This window comes from Zeus faber (genome assembly GCF_960531495.2).
Source record: "Zeus faber genome assembly, chromosome: 9".
Taxonomy (NCBI): Eukaryota; Metazoa; Chordata; class Actinopteri; order Zeiformes; family Zeidae; genus Zeus; species Zeus faber.
Window position 1 is genome coordinate 34,123,357 of NC_137197.1, and position 20,850 is coordinate 34,144,206.

Below are 20,850 nucleotides of genomic sequence, written 5' to 3' on the forward strand. Positions count from 1 at the left end.
CCGCTTCAGGCTGTGAGTACATCAGATTCCATCGGTAATTGAGAAGCCGGTTAAGAGCCTTGGAAAGGTCTTCAACTGTAGCCTGCACGACAGAGATTCCATCAAGGCAACCAGTGCTGACCTGGAGGGCTGGTTAAGAACAGTGGACAAGTCTGGACTCCCCGGAAGATTCAAGGCCTGGGTTTACCAGCATGGAATCTCCCAAGAATCCTCTGACCTCTGCTCATCTACGAGGTCCCCATGACTGTGGTGGAACGCTTTGAGCAAGAGGTGAGCAGTTATCTACGTAGATGGCTGGGATTGCCAAGCAGCCTGAGCAACATTGGGCTGTATGGGAACACCAATAAGCTGAGGCTCCCCTTCAGCTCAGTCAGGGAGGAGTTCGTTGTGGTAGCATCCTGAGCAGCTGCTCCAAGGCGCAAGGTGAGGGTCGGTATCGATGGAGGCACGACCAGGTCCTCAAATCCATCGCTGAAGAAATCAGCAAGGGGATCAAGGGCAGCCGATACACCCAAGCCAGAGCCAAGGCCATCCACTTTGTCAAGGAAGGACAAAGGCCTGAAAAGACACCAAAGAACTGCTCTGCTAGTTTGCTCTCCACGGCCCGAGACTGGAGAGGCAGCTGAAAATTCCAGCGCACATCACCCAGTCCAGATTGAGACCTGACATCATCTTGGTCTCAGAGGCCACAAAACAACTTTTCTTGCTGGAGCTGACGGTTCCCTGGGAGGAGAGGATGGAGGAGGCTCAAGAAAGAAAGAGGGAGAAGTACCAGGAGCTGGTGGAGGACTGTCTGAGGAACGGCTGGAAGACCAGGTGCATGCCAGTGGAGGTGGGCAGTCGGGGATTCGCGAGCCACTCCCTGAGCAAAGCCTACGGCACACTAGGCATAACAGGTGCCAACCGGAGAAAGGCCATAGGCAACAACGTGGAGGCAGCAGAAAAAGCCTCCAGATGGCTCTGGTTGAAAAGGGGAGAGCAGTGGGTGCAGTGGGGGTAGCATGCCACTTGTACACAGGCCGGGATTTGATCCCCCCGGTCAGGTCGCCTGGAGGAGGGTGTCTGTTGTAAGACCCGAAACACCCAGTGAATCCAGGAAACAACACTGAGGATGTGTCCAAGTTTTGTCCATCAGTGGGTGTATTGTTAACTAAGCCTGCTTTATAGTCGCCGTAGGGTAGTTCAGTGCGCACTCCCTAAATGACGTATTGCGCCATACGGAGCTTTTTGAGCAAAGGCACGCGCCTCCCATTTTTTGGACCTCCGCGCCATGCGCTTCAGGTAATTCCAGATGGACACATTCCGAATGAAGGTTATGCGAAGAGGTCCGCAGGTACAATTTGTACGATCCATGCATGCATGACTACAAGCATAACCAGATGGTGTTGAATTAATGGAAGCAGATAGCGCCGTCTAAAGATATGGACTATTTTAATACTTTGAGGCTTCTTTGTAATGTTTACACCGACAATTTGCACAAACTCACTACTAAGCCCTACACTGCCTACAATATACATACATTCAAGACTTGGTATTTTAAATTGACTGCTCTTTTGTAGTTATTCAGATCCTTCCATCCAAAAGCATGTGTGTGTGTGTGTATGCATGTGTTGTAGTGTGGTGTGTTGCGTGACAATTAAAGATTCTTCTTCCTCTTCTTCTTCCTTCAGGGCTTCTTTGGAATGTTTAAAGCAGTTCTTTGTATCCCCCGCTGGTTTGTGCACAGCAACCCCTGTCTTTCAGGAGAATATCAGCATGGCTTCTCCACGGCAATACGCATATATGCTCATGCTCATGAGCCACACGGCTCGTTTGCGGCAACTATAACAGAACCTTGACTGATAAATGCTTTGTTTAAGTAAATAAAAAAATGCAACAGGGTACATATTTGAAATGGAAACATAAAACAATAGCTACAACTGAAATATTAAAATAAATGACTGAAAAGGATGGTGACTAATAATCAAAATCAATATATTGTCACTAAAAGACAATAGTCATCACAACCAGCCAAACCTTACTGCCTTGTTACTGCCTTGCTGGTTACTGCCTTGCTGGATTAAGCACTCAGCCTTCAAATAGTTTGCGTACACATTTTGAAGCAGTTTTGTTCCTTGTGCTGCTGCGCAGTTATTTTTATTTTATTTTAAATTTGTTCAAACAAGCGGTGTTAACTTTAACTTTAACAAACGGATAATTTGTTGTGTATATGGGGTACTTATTGTATCTACCACGTTGTGGTGACTGACAACTGCTATACCTGGACAGAAGTTTTTCAGATATATTCTATACTTTTATATATCTACTGTTCTGTGCTGCAAAACTATACAAATTTTGCTTTGGTGATGAAATGTGATGCTTCTATTCAATGCTATTGAAAATCAATAAAAACTAAAAATAGAGTACTACCCTCGAGATATTTAAACATATCATTAAAGCTGCTAGTGTACTTCAGTAACAGCAGCGACATCCTGTGGAATAACTTCTGTCGCGTGGTCGGTGAGATAAATCCTTGCTATCAGAAACAGACTAAGAGCTTTGTTAACAAAAATCTATTTAGCAAAATAGGAGAGAAAACAATATAGCATACACTTAAAAGCAGCACAACTGTCTCTCAGACAGGCTGCTCTCTCATAGAGAAACACATAAAAATCCTTGTGCCATGAAAAAACAACCCCAAAAAAGGGGTCTTACAAAAGAACAACTTCACCTCATCTTGACCAAACCTCTCTTCCAGCACTTTACTTGGGAAAAGTAAAAGACCAAACAAGGTTCTCTACAATATCCTAAATGACAACAACAAAAATTTGTCATGTGAACATAATGACTAAAGCATTTAAATTAGTTGCAAACATCTTCTTCGTCATCATCATAAGGGGATCCTGAAATCCAATCGGGGGTGAGAAAAGGTTTAGGGGTAAGGGGAATTTAGACATTGTCGGGCGACATCACCTACAGCACAACCAATTCAACGGTACATTAGGGCACGCATACAGGTTAGGTAACATGTATGTAACGTTGGCAACATTTTTATCTGTTCCAACTACCCTCACCATCCTCAAGCCATCTCGTCACTGAAATGTTTCACTTTGAAAATTCCTTATTGATGTGTTTAGGACATGTCACAAACTACTATTATTAAAATGATGTCATTTTAAGCTATTCACAATTGTCCTCCTCAGCTAGAGTCAACTGTAGCATCAGTCAACAACATTCAATTCCTTCTTTTTGCAATTAATATTAAATTACATTTCCTGACCAAAAGTAATTGTCTCTCAATTAGGGGCCTTTCTGTGTGTAGTTTGCATGTTCTCCCAATGCTCACATGGGGTTTTCTCCATAATATCATCATCAGGGAACCCCCCCCACTGAAAAAATGCACAAGAACATCGTCTGACCAGTGATGGACACTGAAGTTGTTCCCTGGGCGCTGTAAGATGCCCATCACTCCTGGCCTGCCCCCTGGAGAAAGGACAAACCTGGTTGGGGGAAAATGTGTAAAACACATTTCAAGGCTGTGTGTGTGTGTGTGTGTGTGTGTGTGTGTGTGTGTGTGTGTGTGTGTGTGTGTGTGTGTGTGTGTGTGTGTGTGTGTGTGTGTGTGTGTGTGTGTGTGTGTGTGTGTGTGTGTGTGTGTGTGTGTGTGAAGGGGATGGTAGCTCAGGTGGTCGAGCTGATCGTCTAGTAATCTAAAGGTTGCTGGTTCGATCCCAGGCTCCTCCTGCTAGCATGCTGTAGTGTCCTTGAGCAAGACACTTAACCCCTAATTGCTCCTGATGGCTGCGTCCGTCGGTGTTTGAACAATTGTAAGTCGCTTTGGATCAAAGCGTCTGCTAAATGAAATGTGTCAAATAAAGATGAGCTAAAAAGCTTGTCCATCTTAATCAATGATTACAGCACATTTGCCAGCTGCCTCGCCGACACTTAAAATTTCTTGCAAAAATTGTAACCACTGAGCACTCCTCTGGAGCCTCCTTATAGGAAGTGTTGAGTTGTGAAACTGAGATGATGTGATATTATGTACAGGATATATTGTGTAGAGTTTCTCATTTTATATTTATCTTTGCCACAGATCTTATTTTATTGATCTTACCAAAAATCCATTAGAGAACACAAATGCATTTGTTTTGATGAGGAAGTGCATATTTCAAAATTGATAACTTGCTTTCAAGTGTACGCTCAATTGCTGCAGCTGGCGATCTCACGCTTATACTCTTTAGATACCTCTTTTGAGACATTAAGACATGTTTTTATAATTTATTTGTAATTTCCCATCATGAATTATCTGAGAAACTGGTTTATATTTAAAAACTATTCATGGCAATAAGTAATAAGTGAACCAAAAAATGTCAGTTTAGTAGATGTCGACTAAACTGACAATGTTTTTTTTGCCTTTGAATAGTTTAGTTATTTTCCTGGAAGTCATTACATTCAGATGACAGCATATCCAGGAAAGCGTTTGTGCTGAATTTCATGCCATGAATGGTAGTTTGACCTTTTTTGAGATATATATATATATATATATATATATATTTTTTTTTTTTTTTTTTTTGAAAATCGAACACACAAGATCAAAACAGCCAAGTCGTCAAACAAGCTCTTATACCACAAGAGTCCAGAACAAACCCAATGCCTTTGCTTTACTGCTTTCATTTTGAAGAAACTGAATCCATTTGCAATTTGCAAGACATTTTATTTTTTTTAACAATTTTCAGCTGTTGGTTCGGATAACCAGGTTAGAACCAAAAGTTTGCAGTAGAATTAAGATACAGTAGATATGAAAGGTTCAGTGGACATCTGTGAAAGTCAACTCTCAAAAGGATTCAAGGCAGGCTGTTCTGTTTTGCTTCTTCTGTGCTGTTTGTCTTTTTAACCATAATGTATTTTTTAAGGAATTATAATAATAATGAAAAACATATCATAGCTTATTTTCGTAGTCTATTTTTTTTTTAAAGTATATACATTTGTCCAAAATGAACCCATCAGGTTTAGATATGTCTGTGACTGTATCAAACATTTAGAAATGTTGTAAAATATCTTCTTGCATCAAACGATTTTTGTAAAATTTTACAGTAAAGCAAATTTGGACCTTGTCTCCAATGATTCTGAAAACCAGCAGAAAAGAATATTCATTCAGCGTTATTAGAACATATTTTGTTGTCCAACCAATTCATTATCAGTCCAACAAAAATAGTTTTGTTAATGTGAGTCATGAAAAGAGAACTTGAAACTCCTCAATACATCATACACAAGTTATTTGGATTTTAACTTATTATTTTTAAAACACTGTGGGTGAAATGCCGAGTTGCTGTTGAATTCAGCTCTTGGTTTTCTGTTGTGGAGTTACTTCTTCAAACCACCAGTGGCATGTTTTCTAGATCACTGGAAGCGTTCAGACTGGTCTCCCTGGGGCTGGGGCTCTGCCTCTGCATGGCCATTTTTTCAGAATCGGGCACAACCACCATGGCACTTTCCTCAAGCCCTGGCTCAGTGCTCTCCTTCCTTTCCTGCTTTCCTTGGATGTTGACCTCCTCCTCAGCCTCCATGTTTGCTCTAACCTCTTCGAGCATTACACTTGTGTCACATGGTCCCACCAGCCCTTTTGCCTCAGGCCGACTGACTGAGTCCCAGTAGCCCGACCGGCTCAGTAAGTCCACGTTGCTGTGCGAAGCACGAAGGGTGCCGATCCGGCGCTGTAGGTAGTGCAGCTGGCAAACCAATACCAAGGTGGAAACCAGCAGGCAAATTATTAGTCCTCCAGCTGAGGCGACTGCAATCAGGCCAAATGTACTGTCAGTCAGACAGAAGGCTCCATTGGCAATAGTGGAATCTGTGGTCATGACACTGATGAAACTGGAGTCTATGGAAGTGGTTATGGTACCATGTAAGGTATCAAACTTTTGGTCAGTGGTGGTCGGATATTCTGTTACGTGGGTTTGGTCTTTTGTTGTAAAATACAAGGGTAGATGGTTCATCAGGAGGAACAGACAAAAGGAGATTCTCAAACTTCCAATCATTCTCTAAAGTAAACAAAGAGAAATTGCAGTATTAATATTGGCAGCAGAGACAATCAAAAAGCTAATGGTGTAATGAATCTGTAATAAATGAAATTGGTTTAAAGATCTTTATTATTGGATCTAGTAGAGCTTACCTTCATTTTTGTTTCCGAGAAGATGAAAAGATGTCAAGATCTCGCCTATTTGAGCTCAGACTTGTGCTTGAGATTCAGTGAAGACACACTTTCTGTGTCCTCTCTGGATCTTTGTATAGCAGGGTGGATTGCTGGGCCTCTGATACCACAGGCAACCACCAGGTCTTAAAACAGAAGACAAAGAAAAAATATGTTACAGAAAGATAAATTCTATAATTGCCTCAGCAGGCCAGACATGGCAGCTCTGCTGCAAATTTGAGAGCAACTCAAAATGTGTAATTTATGTCAACTGCGTTTGGCAGATAAATTCAACTGATGCTTAACATTGTCTTCCCTATTTTGTCCTTTTCTATCTTTAGGTTCAAAACAGGACAGATCAATGGTGATCTGCTTATATACCATGTCCTTCTCACCCTTAAACCTTACTACGCCAAGCCTTATGAGATTGTGGTGGATCTGACACACGTGGGCCCCAGCAATCGCTTCAAGACAGACTTCCTCTCCAAGTGGTTTGTGGTTTTTCCAGGCTTTGCCTATGAGAATGTGGCGGCTGTCTACGTCTACAACTGCAACACCTGGGTGAGGGAGTACACCAAGTACCATGAGCGCCTGCTGACTGGTCTTAAGGGCAGCAAGCGTCTCCAGTTCATTGACTCCCCAACCAGGCTGGCAGATCACATTGAGCCAGACCAGCAGAAGCTTCCAGCAGCCACTCTTGCTCTGGAGGAAGATCTCAAAGTATTTCATAATGCCCTTAAGCTGGCTCACAAAGACACCAAGGTCTCAATTAAGGTAATGAAACAGTGTGTCAAATGTTTTTCTTGGCTTTGAAAGGTTAGAAATGCACTTTACACAGAGATGATTGTTTAGTGAGCGAATCAAGATATTTGTCTTTTGTCAGGTGGGCTCGACGGCAGTCCAAGTGACTTCGGCGGAGCGGACCCGCGTTCTTGGCCAACCAGTCTTCCTCAACGATGTGTACTACGCCTCAGAGATTGAAGAGATTTGCCTGGTTGATGAGAGCCAGTTCACCCTCACCATGGCCAACCAGGGCACACCGCTCACCTTCATGCACCAAGAGTGTGACGCCATCGTCCAGTCAATCATCCACATCCGCACACGCTGGGAGTTATCTCAGCCTGACTCCATCCCTCAGCACACCAAGATCAGACCCAAAGATGTTCCTGGCACACTGCTCAACATCGCATTGCTCAATCTGGGCAGTTCTGACCCCAGCCTCAGGTCAGTCTTGCCAAGCGCCCAAGCGGAACCACACACCACACAAAAATAATTCTTTCTCACAAATTAGAACATTCTGTGTCCCAGATCTGCAGCGTACAATCTCCTGTGTGCTTTGACCTGCACCTTCAACTTGAAGATCGAGGGCCAGCTGTTGGAGACGTCAGGCCTGTGTATTCCAGCCAACAACACTCTTTTCATCGTGTCCATCAGCAAGACTCTTGCTGCCAACGAACCCCATCTGACGCTGGAGTTCCTTGAGGAATGCATCTCTGGCTTCAGCAAGTCCAGTAAGTGAAAACTGCCGTTCTGATAGTACTCCTATGAGCAAGCGTACAGTATATCCACACAATGTAGAGCGCAGCTGTTTTTCCAAACCTAAATATTAGATATTTAACCTCTACTCACACCATGGCATCTCAGAAATAGGTGCAGACATAATTACTTCCAAGGAAAATTTTAGTATCAAATCAAATTTCCACACACCTGATTCATATAAACACTAGTTGGGGATGGTGAAAGCTATGTGGCGAAAACACTTTTACTACCACGTAAATTGCTACTCTATGCAAATAAGCAAGAATAGTGTTACAGCTATTATTGTATTCCTATGAATTGGCATTTCCTTTTGGTGATCTGAATGCTTAAGAAATGATGTGTTTCATCTTGCAGCACAATCCTCCTCACCTTCTGCCCCCCTCCCCTTCTATCTGTGTCTTGCTCGGCATCTCCTTCACTCTTAACCCACAAACTGTGTTACGGCTTCTACTCAGTGATGTTTATTTATTTGTTATTTAAATAAAAAACATTAGAAATGCTATCATTTAGCATACAACCGTATTTCCCAACACTACCTTGTGTATTTTGGTTCATATTTATCTTCTTACTTCTCAGGTATTGAGTTAAAACACCTGTGTCTCGAGTATATGACACCCTGGCTTCTCAATCTGGTGCGCTTCTGTAAGCACACTGATGACGCCAAGCGCCAGCGTGTCACAGCCATCCTGGACAAGCTAATCACCATGACTATTAATGAGAAGCAGATGTACCCTTCTATCCAGGCCAAGATCTGGGGCAGCTTGGGTCAGGTAGGCATTTATAAATTCCTTACACCACGAATGTATCTGAATTTTTTTAATTCATGAAGACCATTTACCCAAAAAAGACACATTTAACTTTAGTAAAATTACAATTTGGGCGTTATTCTTTAAAATCCAAACAGTGATAAATGTAAGATAACATTTGCATGCCTAATGAACTCCATGAAATGCGTTTAACATTAAAATCAAGATCAATTAATAGAAAATAATTTCCAGATGAGAGAAATGAATCCCAACCTCACCCAGTGTGCACAAACAGAACCTGTTTATATTCATAAACCATAATGGAGACATTAAGATAATTATGTTGTTTATGAAAATAATAAATCTTTGATCAAATCTCCCACCATTTTTTTGCACTCAACCACAATATTTGTACAGGAATACATTACATAAACCAACATTTTCCAGTGTTTCCAGGGTGATAAGAAATAAGTGAAAGAAAATACTTCTGCGGTCTGCAAAATAACCCTTTTTGGATGACTGAAGCATAGATAGGTTAGACAGATATTGATCGTTATTATGTCATGCCAATGTTGTAATTTTGCCCTACTCTGTATTTTTGTCCACTGTCCCTCAGATAACTGACCTGTTGGATGTGGTGTTGGACAGCTTCATTAAGACCAGTGCCACAGGTGGTCTGGGCTCCATCAAGGCTGAGGTTATGGCTGACACCGCAGTGGCTCTTGCTTCCGGGAATGTTAAATTGGTCTCAAGCAAGGTGAAACCACACTCTTTGACCTTACACATGCTGTATGTATGTTATATGTTTATTGCACACTGTTTTTGTCCCCTGTCGATAGTCTAAACAGTTTTGTCTCACAAAGTTACTGCATCAGAATTGGTTTAAATCCCTTGACTGCTGTCAAGGGATTTAAACCAAGGATCCAATGTACCAACCAGTTTAATGAATTCATCACTTTTGTAAAATTATTAAACAATAACTAAGAATGTCGAAGGGACTTAAAGACCCTTCAGCCAACCATCTCAGTATCTGTCTAAAATTTACCACACTCTTTTAAACAGCATTGGTTCAATAATAGGAATTAGCTTTTATATATATATATATATATATATAGTTTGTTGATTATGCTTTATTCCATGACATTTTAATTAAAGGAAAGTAATGAGGCAATACTTACCGAATTTGGAAAATATCTCTGGATCAATAAAAGTTTCTTCCTGCGTCTCACTTAAGTCATGCAAAGCAGCAAACTCATCCACTCAATGTCAATTATCTGTCTGTCGCACTCTTGAGACCAATTTATCCTGCAACTGAGATAACCAGAATGCAACACGCACACAGGCCAGACACACAATAGAAAACCTAGGCTCTTGTCCCTGTTATGGCACACACTGTAACGGCCTAACAGTGAATGGCAGGCATTGTGAAGATGTTTTGCTGAAGAACTAGTGCAGTAGCGCTTTATCCAAAAGTGCCAATTCAATCTCTTTGCGTGTGTTTTTATGTTTTTTAATTCCCCTCTCATCAAATTAATTTCACGGCTGTGTGTGAAATGCTCGTGGGAAGACAAAGCATTTAGGGTTGTAACACAGACTGTGGCCTCCGATTTGACACACATGTACCAGCCACAACTGATGTCATGGCAGACAAGCAGAGGAAGCACAATGGAAGCCCTTGTATCCTCCTCTCGTCCTCTTTGTCAACCTCTGAGCCAATGTCATTTTCTTGAGTTATAACTCTTCTTTGGAATAGCCCAGTGTTTAAGATTTAATCAGAGATTTTAATTACTTTGTCGCTAGCCAATTGGATCAAAAATTACACATTATGTAAATAAATATGGAACCCGCGGCCCTCTTAAGGCTGAAACATGCTTCTGTGTAATGCAAGTAAAAGCCCTTTTGCTTAAGAAGCTCATAGTTAGCCTTTATTGGCCAAGTACACTTACACATACAAAGAAAACATACTCCGTTTTAGTAAAAAAAAAAATTGGCAATTCGAATATCTAACCATGGTTTGAAAGCCCTAGTGTTGTCTTGTCTAGTATTGTCTATTTATTAGCAAAACATTTATCAGTAATACAGCTAAGATGGAAAAAATAAGAATGTGTTGCGTAAATTTTGTGCTGGTGCTCCTAAAACTTTCAGCAGGGAAGACCAGTGTGTCCGGGGCCTGATATACACATACACACACACACACACACACACACACACACACACACACACACACAGGCCACAGTATTAATACCACTGTCAGGTGAAGTGAATAACATTGATCATCTCGTGAGAATTTCACTTGTCAACTGGTGGGATATATTAGGCAGCAAGTGGACTGGCAAAACTGCCACATGCCACTCGAGTGGCGTTTTCAGGCCCTTTGGCACAGTGACACAGACAATGGGGTAGCAGACACACAAGTTTATTGTAGTGAGTGAGCTAGGTGGAACAAGCCCAAGAGAAGATGGACAGCACGTCATGACAAGGGCTCCTCTCCTGTGTGTGTGTGTGGGGATGGGGGTTTTGCTCTGTTGCTCGTTGATTAATGTAACAACAGCAACAGGTATACAGCCATACTGATCCTGGGCCCCAATTACCGAGACCCAGGACAGGTGTGGCTGCTCAAACTACATCATCCCCACACAACATACCCCCCTGACACTAAATGAAGAGTTGCACTGCTGCCTCACAGTAAGAAGGTCCTGTGTTTCATTCTCGCCTGGAGTACTGTTGAGACCTTGCTCCGGTGGGTTAGCTCCAGATTAGGGTCCTTTCTGTGTGGAGTTTGCATGTTCTCCCTGTGCTCACATGGGGTTTCCCCCATGTAACATCCATAAGGACCCCCACCAAAAACATGCAGAACATTGTCGTCTGACCAACGATGGACATTTGTAACTGGTTCCCGGGCGCGTCGCTGTATGCTGCTCACTGCTCCTGGCTGCCCCCCGGAGGAAGGACAAGCCAGGATGGGTCAAAAGCAGAGAACTCACTGGCCACATTTGGTGTGTGTGTGTGTGTGTGTGTGTGTGTGTGTGTGTGTGTGTGTGTGTGTGTGTGTGTGTGTGTGTGTGTGTGTGTGTGTGTGTGTGTGTGTGTGTGTGTGTGTGTGTGTGTGTGTGTGTGTGTGTGTGTGTGTGTTGGTCGCCGTCAATGCATTCATTTATTCATTTGTTTTGGTGGGTGTGCCGTGTGACAAATAAATATTCTTCCTCTTCTTCATACCTAAAATACAGACTCTTACTCAGGGTTACTATACCTAAAAGGACAGACTTTGACACAGGGTTCCAATACTTTAAAGAAATAAAACCCTGGACTCCCTCTACGCCCTCTACGGTTAAATACGCTCATGTGAATCGCATTATTTCAGGAGAAGTCTACCAGATGCGTCGGTGCAGTGTACAGCCGCAGGTGTGTCGTAAGTGCTGCTTCCTATTGAATCCACGATGGCAGCTCCATGGGAGTGGAGTCCGCAGCATTTCTCTATTTTTGCGTGAGATTTTTTTCAATTGCGCACAATTAAGTGATCCAGAAACACTAGATAAAAGTACATGGAAATGTGTTTGTAAAGACTGAAAATAACCCCCTGCGATGGCTGGGTCCCTCTTTATTAATTTTTTTTTTATTTTATTACATTTTTTTTAACCTGTTCTGTCAGCGTGCTGGGCATACAACAGAGTTTGTATGCCATTCAAGATTCAAGATTTCAAGATTTTTTATTTGTCACATACATATACATACTTCCATACATATATGCAGTGAAATGTAATCTAGCACATTGCATCTAGGACAGAGTTAGTCTGCAATTGGAGTTCAAGTTCCCAAGTTCCCAACCCAACCTTAATAAAGAGTTGCATTGCAACTCTTTATTAATTCTGAAGAACTGCTGCAATAACTCTGTCCTCTGGATGACCTATAAGATGACAAGAGCACAGTTTTTGGTTATACACCACCACCAATCCCCCTTTTGGAGAACGATCTTACCATGTTTGGGTCTATAAACAACAAATCACTACTCCAAGAGGGGGAGATTCACCACAGGTGAGACAATTAAACATTGAACCAAACAACATTTACACAAAAACATAAACATTGGACATGTGTTGAAAAACAGAGTTAATCAGGTCCATCGATTGTTGTTTCAGGAAAACTGGAAAAATAATTGGGCACGTGGCCTCTTCCTGTCATAGTTATGGCAGTAAATGAGGGAGTAAAGGAGAGGGATGCAACCAGGAGGGTGTTGGGGTGCCTTCAAACCAGGTTTTGGCCCAGAGGAGCATAACCCAGTCCCAGGGAGCAGGAGGAGACCCCGCACCCCAGGGGCGCACACATACAACTTACCCCCAAGTTCAGGTACAAGACACAGCCCCAGGCACGGACAGCAGGCCCCAGGCACGGACCGGAGGCCCGGATCCAGGCCCCGCGCCGACAGACCGACCCCCTCAGCGACGAGCGCACCGAGAGTGCCAGAGGACAGGTACCCCTGCAGCCTGGTGTGATGACAGGAGTCGCCCCTCCACCGGAAGAAGGCCACATGGTAAGTCACGCGCCAACCACACCCGGCCAGGTTCAGGCCTCGGGTTACAGGACCAGACGGAACGCCCAACCAGCCCCGGCATGACGCCCCCCCCCACAGGACACAAAAGGACATGTAAGCCGCCTGAGTTATCCGAGGCGGGCGACTCCAGCAGCACGCCGACCGCAGGGCAAATACCCAAACTCACAACCCGAGCCCCAAACCCGCAACCACGCCCCAAACCAACACACGAAGGCCAGCTGCAAGTATTCCCCAGGAGCAACCACACTCCACCCCGGGAGACAGGCCAGCTCAACTCAGGTAAAGGAATGCGCGTCCCATCACACACGCACACACCACCACACTTGCTTTAAGTGCACCCCAGTACCCTCCTGGTTGCATTCCTCTCCTTTCCTCCCTCATTTACTGCCATAACTATGACAGGAAAAGGCCACGTGACCAGTTGTAGTTCCAGTTTTCCTGGACCTGATTAACTGTTTTTCAATACATGTTGTCGTCCAATGTTTATGTTTTTGTGTATATTTTGTTTGTTTCTATGTTTATTTGTCTCACCCGTGGTGAATCTCCTCCTCTTTGAGTAGTGATCAGTTGTTTATAGACCCAAACATGATAAATATTTCTCCAAAGAGGGGGGTTGGTGGTGGTTTTCTATAACCAAAAACTGTGCTCTTGTCATTCTACAGGTCATCCACAGGACAGTGGATTGCAAGTTATTGCAGCAGTTCTTGATGATTTAAGAATTAATAAAGAGTTGCATTGCAGGTTGAGAACTTGAACTCCACCTGCAGACTAACTCTGTCTTACGAATACTCTGTGTTCTATGCCCAGCATGCTGACAGCACAGGTTAAAAAAATTAAAATAAATAAAAAATAATAAATTGAAGATGGTTCGCTAGAAAGTAGTATCTAAAGTTCGGGGCTGCTTGGCCTCCACAGTCTTTGTTTTTCTGTAGTGTTGCTAGTTTAATTTTCGGTTTCTTGTATTTCCAATAAAATGTATTTACTATTGAGTCTAGAGTATTAAACCACTTTCACTGGGGTCATTGAAAATCTTTCGTTTATTTTTGGTAGTACAGTGGTACCTCGACTTACGACTGCATCTACTTACGACTAATCCAAGATACGAGTAGCGACAGTCACGAAAATTTGTATCGACTTGCGACCAACTGCTCCAAGATACGACCGTGGAAATTTGCAGTCTGCGCGTCGGCAGCCAGTCAGCAGTCAGTCAGCGAGCGATCTACATCGTGTGTGCACGTAGTTCGTGGCTTATCCATATTTTCTTCTCATTTACTGTGTTTGTGCTGTGTATTTCGTTTATTTTCACCCTTCATGATGAGTCCTGAGAAGAAGGATGATGGGAAAAAGAAAAGGGCAATGATTCCCATTGAAACTAAGAAGGAAATCATAGAAACAAATGAGAGTGGTGTATATGGGGAAAAATTGCTTCAACATACGACTGTTTTAACATACGACCGTTCTTATAGAACGAATTACAGTCGTAAGTCGAGGTACCACTGTATATTCATTTTCACTGCTGCTATCCTACCAATTAGTGAGATGGGTAGGTTGTTTCATCGAATGAGGTCTTCTTCGATGTTTTTTAACAATGGAATAAAGTTAAGGGTAAACAAATCTGACAGATATATATACCAATCAATACAAAGGTATCTAATGTTGCCCTCTTGTGATGGTTAAGCAGGGTTTCTGGGTGACCGTATTGCAGTCTGACCTCTGAGTGATAAGACTGTGGTTTTAGTCCAATTTATTGAATAGTCAGAGATAGCTGAGAATTTAGATATGAGATTAAACAGAACATTAAACTTTGGTAATGACTGAAGCAGATGGGGAGTTGAAGAGGATTCTGATCTATTGAATGAGTGACGCTCCAAAGCCAAATTTGTTGAGGGTTGAAAAGAGATATGTCCAATTAACTCTGTCAAATACATTTTCGGAATCTAAAGAGGCAATAACAGTTTTTAAGTTGTTCCTTTGAGAAATGCTGATCAGACTGAATAAATGGTCTAGAAAGTCTAAAGTCTATTTCTGTATATATTGCCTTTGACAAAGCCTGTTTGGTCTGGGGGAATTATAAATGGAATTACTTTTTAAATTCTGTTGGTTGGTGTTTTACTAATAATCTTTAAATCGCAATTAATAAGGCTTATGGGTCTATAACTGGAGGTGAGCGTTGGGTCATTATTGGGTTTGAGCAAAACCAAAATGAGAGCGGTATTAATGTGCGGAGACATGGTGGAGGTTGACTTAATCTCTGTAACCATTCTGATAAAAAATAGGGATATAAGTGGCCAGAAGTGTCTATAGAATTCCACTAAGTAGCCATACGATGCGGGTGATTTATTTATGGGCATAGTGAGGAGAGCTTTCCTGAGTTCTTCTCGAGTAAGTGGCTGATCAAATTGGTAGCCTGCTCTGTCAAACGTTTAGGGAGGTCGATATCATCAAGGAATGAGTGAATGGTTGATATGTTAGATTAATTATCCAAGTGATATAGCTTATTATTAAAGTCTCTAAATATATTATTAATGTCTTGCTGGATATGTTATCCTACATCTTTGATGGCTGTAATAAGTGTTTTTTCTCTATCGCGTTTCAATTGATTGGCATGAAATTGAGCAGATTTTTCATTGAATTCAAAATAATTTGCTCTTGTGCGTTGCATGAGAAATTGTGTCTTTTGATAGATGTTATTATCAAGTTGAGATGTAATTGTCTGGATCTCATTTCGGGTTTGCTCAGTGGGTGAGTGGCCTTGTTGCGAGTGCAACTCCTTTAGTCGTTGTTCAAGTTTATTTTGGCATTCCTGTCATCTTTTTCTTATGAGTGGAGGATTAAATTATACTACCTCTTAGAACTGCTTTAGCTGCTTCCAAGAGTAAGGATAGGGATATTATTGGAGAGTCATTCAGTTCAATGAAGGAAGTCCATTCTCTGGAAAATAACTTGTTGAAATTCTTTATCTGTCAAAGGTGAGGCGTTAAACCGCCAACTGGCGGGAGGGTTCTAGAGAAGCTTTGAGTGGGGTGGTGAATAATATGTGTATTCTCTATTATGTGGATTATTTTATTGCCAACAATCGCCAAGAGCAAGATCACTCATTGTTTTATAGTGTCTGACGAACGCTGGGATTTGTGATTATTTCTTGTTTGAGAACGGTCTAAACTTGGATCCAGTACTGTGTTGAAGTCTTCTCCCAATATAATGATTGAGTCAGAGAATTCTAAGAGTTTTGAAAATATATTGTGAAAGAAATTTGGGTTGTCCTCATTGGGGCCATCAATTTTAGCTATGGTTATTTTGATGTTTCCTCTGTTAATCATTGTGTATTGCCCTTCTGGGTCTGATATTGTGGTTTTATTTTGATATGGGATACTTTAATTGATCAATATAGAAACCTTTTTTTTGAGTTGTATGATACAGAAAACATTTAATTAACCCATTTAGCTTTGAGTTTGAGGTGCTTGGATGCAGTGAGGTGAGTTTCTTCAAGTAGACAGAAGCTGGGGTTCATCCTGGTGAGGTGACTTCAGAGTTTGCTACGTTTAGCAGGTGAGCCCAAGCCTCTCACATTCCATCTAATAAACTGAATGGGTGTCATTGAGGTTAGTAAGGATGGATGTGGATTTGTAGTTTTCCCATGCAGCAGCACAGTGCATCCAAGGAAATAGCTATACAGTACTCCTGTGCCCATGCTTTCCCATAGATAAGTCTGAGTTTTCCTTGTTTACAATCCGTTTTACTGTCCTAGTATTGCATGAAGTTTGAAGGGATTCACATCAACACAAATTACAAATAGACAAAGATAAACATAGAACATTGCAGAGTTAGACATACATGTAGTGATAGACTGAATAGAGTGAGAGTGATGGGAGAAGTAGGGATGGAGGGATTAGGGAGGTGAGATGGTGACAGTGACAATATTTTAAATCCTGACATAGGTAGCATGCTAATTTCTACATCTCGCAGTATATAATTACCAGAATAAACAAACTACATTCTTATTTATCAGAATAACCAGGGTGTGGTGGAGGAGCCTCGGAATAACAGACCATCTATATATAGTTTATAAACAGAGATTCACATTAACCCTTCTGCCGGTACTCCATCAGGATGGGGTACAGCACCTTCTGTTGGTTGTTGACCTCCTGGGGGAATTGATTGTTCATACCCAGTGTGGTTCCTTTCAGCCCCCGTCCTTTGCTTTTAACCAGCTCCTTGTGCTTGAAGTATTCAAACTTGGCAATGATGGAGCGGGGACGGTTCCCCACATGGTGTCCCAGTCGGTGAAAGTTGATCTGTTTCACGGTGTCCATGGGGAGTTTCAGGGCGGTGTAGAGGAAGTCCTTTGCCATGTTTTCTGGTTGTTCCCAGAAAAAATGAAGTTGTCCCGCATACTTCTGGATTGTATATCCAGGATAGTCTCTTTCATTATTTTATTTTATTTTAAAACCTCCACCTCCGTTAAGATGCTTTGTAGAGCTTTTTAGATCTGCCTTGTCATTTTGCCTCTCGCCGACTGTGTTGTGCAGGAAATCAAGGCTGGCTTTGATCTTGGTAATGTCTCAGAGTAGTTGACCAAGCATGTCCAGCTTCTTGTTAATCTCATCCAAGACACTAACCTCTACAGCACTCGCGATTAGGTCGTCTGTGTCTGTTGCTGAGTTTGTCTTTATTTTCGCTGCATTGTTACAGCCCTGCTCCTCTTCCATAACATAATCATATAAAAAAATATATAATATATAATCCTCGCGGTCCTCCACTTTGGTTTCGTGCAGTGTGCCTTTTTTATTTATGTGTATATATATATATATACAGTATATATACTGTGTGTGTATACATATATAAATATGTGTGTCTTTCTCCTGCTGCTGGCAAATGTTTTCCCCTCCACTGTATGTAAGAGATATTCTATGCTCCTCCCTCACCGGGAGGTGCCCTGGCTGAACAGGATCGTACTGGTTTTATTAATTATTTTATTGTGAAACGTTTTTAAAATAATATATATACAAAAATTTATATTTGAATTATCCACTATCCTGGACACCTCCCCTCCAATCAGATGATCTTATGCAAATAATAACAACCCACCAATGAATTTCAATCCCTTTCTCCCCCCGCAGTCATACATACAGAGTGTTACTTAGTTTTTTGTGGCAGACTTGGCAAAAAAAAAATTATTTTTTTACATATTTTGACTTTTAGAAAAAAATCTTAAATATAAAGATACCGAAACCGTACCATTACCATGGCCCTAAAACCATGATACATACCGAACCATGAGCCCACTGTACCATTGCATTCCTAGTTCCCATACCTCAATCCAACAAAAATGTACAACAAAGCAGAACTGGACCACTTCCAGAGGGCCTGGTTCCCTGGAACAGCACGGTCCTCTGGCAACGAAGCAGACTACCACCTACTCCCTTCCGGAGCATGGGGCCTCAGGCTGCTGTGCTGGCTGGTGGAGGCGTGGCCGGGCTTGGCTGTTGCGAGGGCTGCTTGGAGGAGTGGCCTGGTTGCTGGGCTGCTGGATGGTCCATGCTTGGGTGCTTTTAGCTGTGTGTTTTGGGTCATTATCCTGTTGCAGGACCCATGACCTGCGACTCAGACAGAGCTTTCTGACACTGGGCAGGACGTTTTGCTCCAGAATGCCTTGATAGTCTTAAGATTTCATTGTGCCCTGCACAGATTCAAGGTACCCGTGCCAGACACAGCAAAGCAGTCCCAAAACATAACCAAGCCTGCGGGCGGAGCAGCTAGCTGCAAGTTGTTATCCGTGGTGATTGCTGTGGCTGCTTCTTCGTGGTCCCCGGCTGGACCCCCTGGGTGCTGCTGCTGCCAGTCAGGAGAGGATTGATGCTGTATCATATTTCTTGTGCTGGAGAGTCCCTGTTCAGGCACCATTGTGGCAGTTTTGCCTACCGCACGCCACTCGAGTGTTGTTTCAGTGACTTCCAGCATAGAGACACAGAAAATGGGGTATCAGACCCACAACTTTATTGTAGCGAGTGGGCTAGGTGGAACAACCAGTGGAGAATCAGAGCTTTCAAACAAGGTGTCACTTGTGCAAATCAAGCAAATATTTTTGGGGCTATTACTTGTTAATGACAAGGGTGCGGCAAACTGTGATTCTGCGATAATCACCTCCAAAGTTTAACCCACACTTCGCACACTACACATTCAGCCAGCTCCCAGAATGCAAATGGGGTTTGGCGAAGCCTCATGGCTACTTACCATAATGCTGAATGGGCCAATCACGAACAGCGTTGAACAGCATCAACAACACACAACTGTTTTTGTTTTTAAAAAAGCTTTTATCTAACAGGAATAATATAAATGTTTTTTAAAAGTCAAATTATTTTGGAGTTTAAAAGTATGGACAACACAAAAAAATGTAGTCTATCAATAGTATGAGTCTCAGAAAATCTGAAATCTGAAAATCTGTCACCAACTTCAACAGACTTCATCACGTCATCAACTTCTTCCGTTGTAACATCAACGGACGTATCTTTTCTCGTTGGTCTCTTCTGGCGGTTCTTTAAAATATTCCTTTTCATCGTCACATTCAGGTTGAAATCCGCTGTCTGAAATGTTCTCCAAGTCCGGAGTAATATCAGATTCAGCAGCGCTGTCCCTCTCAGCGTCACTGTCAGAGAACTGACTATCATCAAGGAAAATGAAGTCCAGTACGCTCTGCTAACACTGACTTGGATCTATTGCACTGGTCAGATTAAGGTCGGCGATAGTGGCGCCGCCCCCTGTGGTTGCCTGCGCCAGCGCTCCGGTCAACTTTTGTACATGTTAGTATTTTTTTCTGTTTTTATCATGATGTACGCAAAAAAAGCATCGGCAGTTACCTCATACAACCGCGATGCACTCATGGATATAAAAATGTCCCTAAACGAACAACTTTGGGACTTTTTATCCGTGGAAGCAGAGTGGCCGGCGGAAATCCTACGCCGGAACACACAACAAAAATGTAGCCGCTGTTCCACGAGCCGGCCCACGGATGAAGCACCGAGGTAAACAAGGCAGCATTCGGGTCAGAATGAAGACGCAACCTTACTGTCCATCTCTGCCAAGCATCCTTCTTGCCAGCGTCCAGTCCCAGGAGAACAAGATGGATGAACTTCGAGCGAGGATTAAATTCCAACGAGACACAAGGAACTGTTGCGTCCTCTGTCTGACGGAAACATGGTTGAACCCACTGGTGCCGGATGGAGCCATACCTCCAGCTGAGTCCTTCTCCGTGTTCCGCGGCGACAGAACGGGGGAGTCGGGGAAATCCAAAGGTGGAGGCGTCTGCCTAATGGTAAACAACCGCTGGTGTAACCCCAACAACACCAAGTTTCTCTCCCACTCCGCTCGTCGAACCTGGAACAGCTGACCATCCTATGCCGTCCATTTTATCTCCCCCGGGAACTTAGCACGGTGATCACCACAGCCGTCTATATCCCACTGCAAGCGGACACTGACACAGCACTGTGGGTCCTGTATGACGTGTTGTGCGGGTTTAAAAACAAACATCCTGACGCGGCTGTGGTGGTGACTGGGGACTTTAACAGGGCCAGCCTTAAAAAAGTGCCTAATTTCCACCAACACATCACGTGTGCCACCAGGGGAGATAGAACTTTGGACCATTGCTACACACCTTACAAGAACGGATACAAGACCGTCTCGCTCCCTGCTCTTGGGAAATCTGACCACGCCACGATTTTGTTGGTTCCCGTTTACAGGCCTCTGATCGTGCAAGAACTGGTGGTGACGAGGGAAGTGAAGCGGTGGACGGATCAATCGGAGGCTGTGCTTCAGGACGCTCTGACTGACGTAGACTAGGACATGTTCCA

The 20,850-nt window shown here is 42.8% G+C and overlaps 1 protein-coding gene across 5 annotated transcripts in view; it reads left to right on the forward strand.

The window, feature by feature from the left end:
• The window catches only part of nf1a (neurofibromin 1a), a 134,001-nt gene that overhangs the window by 87,950 nt on the left and 25,201 nt on the right, over nucleotides 1-20,850 (forward strand). For all 5 annotated transcript variants that reach the window (XM_080006493.1, XM_080006495.1, XM_080006492.1 and 2 more), the window contains 5 exons: nucleotides 6,511-6,943; nucleotides 7,053-7,393; nucleotides 7,478-7,680; nucleotides 8,285-8,478; nucleotides 9,071-9,211. In XM_080006493.1, coding sequence (XP_079862619.1) covers nucleotides 6,511-6,943; nucleotides 7,053-7,393; nucleotides 7,478-7,680; nucleotides 8,285-8,478; nucleotides 9,071-9,211 — 1,312 coding nt within the window. The remainder of the gene's footprint in view (nucleotides 1-6,510; nucleotides 6,944-7,052; nucleotides 7,394-7,477; nucleotides 7,681-8,284; nucleotides 8,479-9,070; nucleotides 9,212-20,850) is intronic.